Source organism: Pterocles gutturalis, unplaced genomic scaffold (assembly GCF_000699245.1).
Source record: "Pterocles gutturalis isolate BGI_N339 unplaced genomic scaffold, ASM69924v1 scaffold51512, whole genome shotgun sequence".
Classification (NCBI taxonomy): domain Eukaryota; kingdom Metazoa; phylum Chordata; class Aves; order Pterocliformes; family Pteroclidae; genus Pterocles; species Pterocles gutturalis.
The window spans coordinates 1-7,650 of NW_010114872.1; the positions used below are offsets into that span (position 1 = coordinate 1).

Below are 7,650 nucleotides of genomic sequence, written 5' to 3' on the forward strand. Positions count from 1 at the left end.
GTCTCTCCCTTCGGTTGGAAGGCACCTTTGGGTGCCCTTCATTCACTTTGGAGAAGGCCGGGCAAGCGCAGCCCTGGGCTCTCCTCAGCCAGGGCCCTGGCCCAGGGCGGCCGCCCCAGGAGCCGTGCCCGAGCGCCAGCCCCAGCTGGGGCTGAGGTGATGTGCCAGGACAGGCTGAGCACAGGGGAATTTCCCTGTGGTGGTGCAGGGTCGCAGCCCCCAGTGCCAGAGTGGCACTGCGCAGCTGCGCCCTTAGTGGTTTGGGTGTCAGCAACGGGCACTGATGCCCACTGCACACACAGCTCCTGTTCTCCACAGCTGCTGGTTTAATCTCTCCCACTGTGGCACAGGCTGCAAGGCTGCCACAGCCACCCCGGCAGGGTTAGAAGCCAATGCTGTGCGGCATCCTCGGAACAGGTTTTCTTGGGAGAACAGCTCTGTTAAAGGCCTTGGCAGCAGTAGCTGGGCTCTGTGGCAGAGGGACAAGATGAAGAGCATCATTCCTTACAGGGCAAAAGATGGTGGCCCAGGTGGGTTTACCCACTGAACTGAATCTGGTCATGGAGTCCCTAGCTGGATCACACCAGCCCACATTCAAATCAGAATACCAGTCTGGATGAAGATGACCACACTGTGCTGCAGTTACACCTCTGTTACTAACGCACTTTTGTGTGGGTGAACATTTAATTTCCCGTGAGAAACATTCCTCACAGTTACTGTCAGGTTTTTGTTATACATCAAGCTTGTTATACCATTAGTGCAGATAGCATTTTAAACTGTCTACGCTACTATGCAAGCTATCATCTAAGACCAAATTGGGCTAATATTTACATTTTGTAATGCTGCTACCATCCAGTTTCCCCCAAGGTGTGCCTGCCTGATTTCCTGCGGGCTGCACTGGGGCTGGGAGTAAGGAGCATGCAGCTGTAAGCTCCCTTCAGGAAGGCAGGCTGCAGCAAGGCAGGGCTAATGAAGTGGGCCGCTGCCTTGTCCTACCTGATGGTGCCTGAGTTGGAAACCAAAGCCAAAGCTGGGCAGCTGGCTCCAGCAGCAGATCCCACTGCAGGACCATACAGAACTTTACAGAAGGGTCAGCATCGACCCTGGTTATGGTCAGACATTTTCCAGACTCACGTTGCTGAGGAGGAAACTTCCCACAGGAACTCTTATTTGCAAAGTAATCTGTTTGAAGAACACATTGAGAAAAAGTCATCGATAGTGAAAATCAGGGCACTGACATGACCTGAGTGGGGAAGTTGGGCCCCTTACACCACATCTGGCATGAGTAAAATGGGAAAAGCTTGGTTAAGAGCAAAGACAGACAATAGTTGTTGTTTTGTTTCCGTTTATTAACGTTGACAATTAAAACCTACATTTCTGTTCAGCAGGCTTTGGATACAGATTTTGAAGGAACTTGACAGCTCACAAATTATAATAAAAAAGCACGAAATGTCTGATTATTTTTCCAATTAGTTCAATCGGACTCTAAATACGCTATGTAGCTATTATCCACCACCCTGGTCTTCAGGGTTCTAAGTTTTGTTTCTCATTTGCTCCTGTCTTTGAGCAATTCAAGCTTATGCATGTGTCAAGGTTTAGACTGCTGTTGTAAGGCAACCGACAATGTCAGTACTACTCATCAAATTTGGTATCCTTCCAGGAGACAACAACAAAAAAACAACAACCATGAGCAGAATCTTAGATGTAAAGGCAAGAGAAAATTAGAAATGTAATAATTACAATGCAGTTCACAGTATAATATATTAGCAATACTTTCATAAACATATATTTTCAATATTTCACCATCAGTAATAAAATATATTTGTAATCTGTCATTATTATTAAGAAGTTAAAAAAAAAAGTATGGTTACTGAAAATTTACTTTTTTCCCTCCTTCTCTAGTAGCTGCACTGTCTCCCTTGAGATGTGGATATTCTACTGAAGTACAATTCTGAGATTTTGTAGTTATTTTTAACAGCAAACAGTATTAATTGGCACAGACTGTATTAGCTTTTGCACACAAGGCACAATAAATCCAAGTTCACATATTAGCTATTCATAAATAGAGTATTTCTCACTTACAGATATGTTGCAAAGCTACAGAACAGAAACAGCAGTTATGTTCTTCTTTTAAAATGCTCTTTTCCACAGTTTTGTTCTTGAGTTGATTACATAGCCCGGATTTCATTTTCAGATGACCTAACATTAATAGTCTACAAAGGAATTATCACATGGGGAAAAGAGGGTATGAGAGACTGAATGCTAAGAAGGCCTTCACCAGTTACGTATTCAAATCGTCCCAGAATTTCAGAAAAGCAGAACCATGAACTTCAGCTTTTTGTATTGGGCTGGCCACAGTGAAATGTAATTCCATGGGTCTTGTCACTGCTGTTTATTAGAAGATTTACTTATGCCACTTCTCTAAAAACAAAAATAAATTAACTTTTACTGCATTTATAATATGTTAAATCAAGGCTTATCCTAAATTCTTTGCCAAAAGGAGTTGTGGTATCTGGACAACAGCCTTTTCTAAAACTGATGCCCGTATGCTGAAAATATCATAGAATCGTAGAATCATTAAGGTTGGAAAAGACCTCAAGGATCATCAAGTCCAACCGTCAACCCACACCACCTAACTCACTAAACCATGTCCCTAAGCACCACATCTACACGTTTCTTGAACACCTCCAGGGATGGTGACTCCACCACTTCCCTGGGCAGCCTGTTCCAACGACTGATCACTCTTTCAGTGAAGAATTTTTTTCTAATATCTACCCTAAACCTCCCCTGGTGCAACTTGAGGCCTATCAGTTGTTACTTTAGAGAAGCGGCCAGCACCCACCTCACTACAACCTCCTTTCAGATAGTTGTAGAGAGTCATAAGGTCTCCTCTCAGCCTCCTCTCCTCTAGACTAAACAACCCCAGTTCCAATGTTTAATTGAATGTCAGTTTTGGCACCATTTTCCCACAAATGTCTAGATGGTCCAGCTCTAGTTCTGGGCTGTTGGGAACCTTTCACCTCTCCTGGGTTTTGATGTGCATCCTGCCTGTGTCCCTGTACTACAGCCGTGCATCATCCACCTCTGCTCTGGTTTCCATGGAGAGGATTTCCACCAAAATCCTTTTATGTTCAGTATAGTGTTGCCTTAACTTATGCATATCTTTTCCAATACTTATTAGTTAGATTTTAATTTCATTTAATCACATAAGCCCAAAGCAACTCCATTTCATTTCTGTGGAATTATCCTGGATTTACTCTATGATAGCTTTGATCAGAATCTGATCTCTTTTGTTTTCCCGGACAGACCTGGTTATATATTTCACATACAAAATACTGGTCTGTCTCATAGAGAAGGTGTAATTTTTCTCTGACTCCTAGATTGTAGTGTTTTTATCATGTAAAAGCTGTAGAGTTGTATCAGCGTGGACCATATTTGCTATGGATGAATGTTGTTCAACTGAATAACATTGGTTTAAAAAAAAATATTAACAGAGGAAGGAAACAACTGCCAGCATTTTCTGCTCTCTTCATTCTACCAGTCTATTGTGTTGTGCTACTATAGAAAAGCTTAATTTCATGTTGATTCTGCCAAAGAGAATGATGCTATCGAAATTTCTGATACTGTAGCTGGGAGCAGTGTCTTGTGAGATGGCTCAGTCACCTGCTAAAATACCACTTGGTTTTGCCAGATTGATTTGTCATCCCTTACTTCATCTGTTACCTGTGAAATCAGTTCCTTAAAGAAATAGTAATCAGCTTTTCCATTTGGGTGGATAACATAGCCTCTGGTTAGCCTTACAGAAGGGTGGTATGCCATCGCCTCCCCTAGTCGCATAGTTTGACCTGCTGGAAATGCAGAGCTTGGTCAGTTTTTCCTAAGTGTCAGGATTCATGCATGTCCCTTATATACCATTTGCACCCACGCTAATACTAATTCTTCCCCAGTTTGCACCTCAGAAGTGAGGTGATGAGGAATCAGCAGAAAAATCCACCTGGTCCATAATCAGCTTCATTAATCTCTCCTGGAAAGGCAGTGGGTAGGAGCAGGCTGTGTGCCAGATTAACTGTCTTGGAGCAGTTATTTATTTTGTTTGTATTTACATAGAAATAACTGTCTGGAATTTATGTTTTCAAAATAGCGTAAGTACTTATCTAAGTCAGATATTGTTTCTGACTTTTGTTTCACCATCCTGCCTTCAACAGGATGACATAGCAATGGTTTGTGTCAAGTACACATTATTTTACTTTCTCTAGAGGTTAATTGTTTTCCAATATTTTAATGTTCTATGTGTCACTGTTAATGGAAGAAAACCACTGATGGGGTCACCACAGCATACACTGGGTGTTAGTTCTCTTAATTTCTATTTTTACTGTAATTTGTTTTCTTGTTTGTTAGCTAATTTCAGAAATGAAGAGTAACATTTTTGCCATCACATTTCTTAGTACATTTTGTCAAAGATTTATTACACAATGAAGTAAGCAGAATGGTAGCCATATAAAGAAATCACAACGCTATTTCACAGAACATAGCTTACAGATTATTTTCAAGTAAGCACTGCTTATAATAGCTTGGTTAAAAAAATAGAATACCAGGTAGCTCATGGCTTTTGACAAAACTCTTAAGAAGGTCCTTTTAAAAGGCCTCATTATGAGTGATCAAAGTGAAAACCAAGAGTCAGCATGATCCATTTGCTGAGATTTGACAAAATGTCTGATTTAAAAGCAAACCCTTTAGAAGAAAGTAGAGAACCTGCTGTAAGGACGGTTAGCGTTTATTTCATGCTCACTCCCCCCTGATCTGGCTGTGTAGTGAAGGAAGTCTTGAAGTCCTGACTTCATTTACAAAATTACTGCAGCAAGCATGTTATGACATGATAATGCCCCAAGTCATGACAACAGCATTTGTGAGTGCCTGTTCAGATAGGACCTGAACAGTGTTTTAAACAGGTTACTGAACTTCCCCCAACTTGGATTCTTTCTGCAGTAAGAGTAATGTTAAATTAATTGGTTCTAAGACCTCACAGTTTCATCTGTGAAGAAAGGAGTGGATGTGCTAGAGGTTAATGGGGACAACGGAGGAACCACTAATCCTTCCATTTCCATTGCCTGGTTCAATAAATGCTCTGGATTACAAACTGGTAAGAAAGGACAGCTCAAGCCCCCATGGCTATGTGCATCCTGGAAACAGGCAAAATGAAACTACAGTACAGAGAAAGAATGACTAAGGTTGCAACACAACTTGCTGCCAAGGATTCTGCTACTGCAGCTGGGCTATATAACAACAGGTTTTGTATTTTTTTCCTTCATAATTTGACTTTCCCACCTGCCCCTAAAATAAAACTTGGCAACACAGAGAAAGCCAGTTAATTACCTCCTCCCCACTGCTACTCAGTGCTGTTACTGCTGGTGGTGGTTTTGCTCCCATGTTTTCAGAAGATCAGTTGCCAGCTGTGAGATGTGCTGCCAAGCAAACTTGACGTGGGTGGATTCCACTGTGCGGGAACAAATAGCAAAACGTAGCACGAACTTCTCTCGTAGGTGGCACGGGACCAGATGAATCTTCTTGGCCTCATTTATGCTTTTAAGAAGCGCCTTATTTAGTTCATTTGAGCCCTGAAAACATTGTAATTCAACAGATACGATGATGAATGTCAGAAGCAAGTTTGGAATATGTAAATCCCACTAAGCAGTCAAGCCCAAGTACCACCAGTAACACACAGCCACTTTCTTACCTCTCAGTGCTTTGCCATCAAAGGATTACAAGAAGATGATGGCACAAGAGGTAATTTTTCAGCCACAAAGAATGTATGGATTAACTGGCTTTTAAAAGCAGTGTTCACACTGGGGCATTTGTGATAGCTGACTGCTTTTTTTGTGACCTAAGGTTGTGAGCTATGTAGCTTCACGCAAAAGCATTCATTATGGCATCCATTTCATTATAGTTTTGGTAGATCTAATCAAACAAATGTGAGAGGAAGTTTTGCAGTGACCTATACTAACATTTGTAAAACAAACTTTCCAGTCTTCACTTAAGCATGGCTTCTGTGAGAGTCTTTTGAATATGAACATTGAAGTCTTGCCCTTAATTAAGAAATAGTTAAGGTAACATATTCCTGGCATAAATAAATTTCATACTATCAATAGAGACCCTAAAAAAGTATTTGCCTCAAGTTCTATAGGAAATGTCCTACAGAGTGGGGTTTTTGAAGCGGATTTTAGAAATGTGGTAAACTGACCCTCCCACTGGAAGTAGTCTTCTGCATTCTGGGAAACAAAGATATAAATGTTAAATATTTTGCAGAATTTCAGAGGGACTCTGCAACCATGAAGTACTGAATTTTATCATGGAATCATAGAATGGCCTGGGTTGAAAAGGACCATAGTGATCATCTAGTTTCAAACCCCCGCCCGCCATATGCAGGGCCGCCAGTCACTAACCCAGGCTGCTGCGCGGCCCCGCCAGTCACTAACCCAGGCTGCTCAGAGCCACATCCAGCCTGGCCTTGAATGCCTCCAGGGATGGGGCATCCACAGCCTCCCTGGGCAACCTGTTCCAGTGTGCCACCACCCTTTGGGTGAAAAACTTTCTCCTAATCTCTAACCTAAACCTCCCCTGTCTTAGTTTAAAACCATTCCCCCTTGTCCTATCACTATCCACCCTCGTAAACAGGCTCCTGTTTATACGCTCCTTTCAAGTACTGGAAGGCCGCAATGAGGTCTCCCCGGAGCCTTCTCTTCTCCAAGCTAAACAAGCCCAGTTCCCTCAACCTTTCCTCATAGGAGAGGTGCTCCAGCCCTCTGATCATCTTTGTGGCCCTCCTCTGCACCTGCTCCAAGAGCTCCACGTCCTTCCTGTGCTGGGGGCCCCAGGCCTGGACACAGTACTGCAGATGGGGCCTCACAAGAGCCGAGTAGAGGGGCACAATCACCTCCCTCTCCCTGCTGGCCACCCCTTTTTTTAATGCAGCCCAAAACACAGTTGGCTTTGCGGGCTGCAAGCAGGCACTGCTGGCTCATATCCTTGCCTTTAATATGAAAGGCACAGAACTAACTTTCAGGCAATACAAGCGGTTATATGATGATAGTTAATGCCCTTGCCAGGGGTGAGGGGAGGAGGGAGAAAGATTTATGTATCTTTCTTCTGCTCTACTCTTACAGCTGCACCTAGGGGCTGCTGTGACACTCAGGTGTCACATCAAATTGACATTAGTAGTGACTAATCCTCTCCCAGAGCTTTGGGAAGCTAGCTCTGATTGAGTCTTTTAGCTTCAATAAGAGTATTCTCACCCCCTTGGAGAAATTACTAGCTTGACTTGTATTCATCTACAGACATGACAAGGAGGCCAATATTAACCCTTTGGCATGATATATTTGATGAAATAGTTATAATATGAAAGTCATAGATAGTTAATCTGCTCGACAATGTGAAAGGCAAAAAAATAAAAGTTACAGCTAAGCAAAAAAAATAAAAAAGGATTTCTCAAGAAGAAAGGAAGGAAAAATATTTCATACTTTTATAGCTGTGCAGCATTACAGTTCAAGTCCCCTGTCCCTTACTCCTACTGTAACTACATAAAAGTGACAAGTATCCAACTTCTAAGATGCATTTTAATATGAATTACAGAAATCACAGGAAGATTTTTGAAAG

General features: G+C 42.3%; 1 protein-coding gene across 1 annotated transcript in view; it reads right to left on the reverse strand.

Annotated features, from left to right (window-relative positions):
• Positions 1 to 5,066: 5,066 nt before the first annotated feature.
• Positions 5,067 to 7,650, reverse strand: part of DDC (dopa decarboxylase (aromatic L-amino acid decarboxylase)) — a gene marked incomplete at its 5' end in the record, with an annotated part of 32,526 nt that continues 29,942 nt past the window's right edge. Inside the window, one exon of the mRNA XM_010074931.1 lies at positions 5,067 to 5,615. Coding sequence (XP_010073233.1) covers positions 5,400 to 5,615 — 216 coding nt within the window. The remainder of the gene's footprint in view (positions 5,616 to 7,650) is intronic.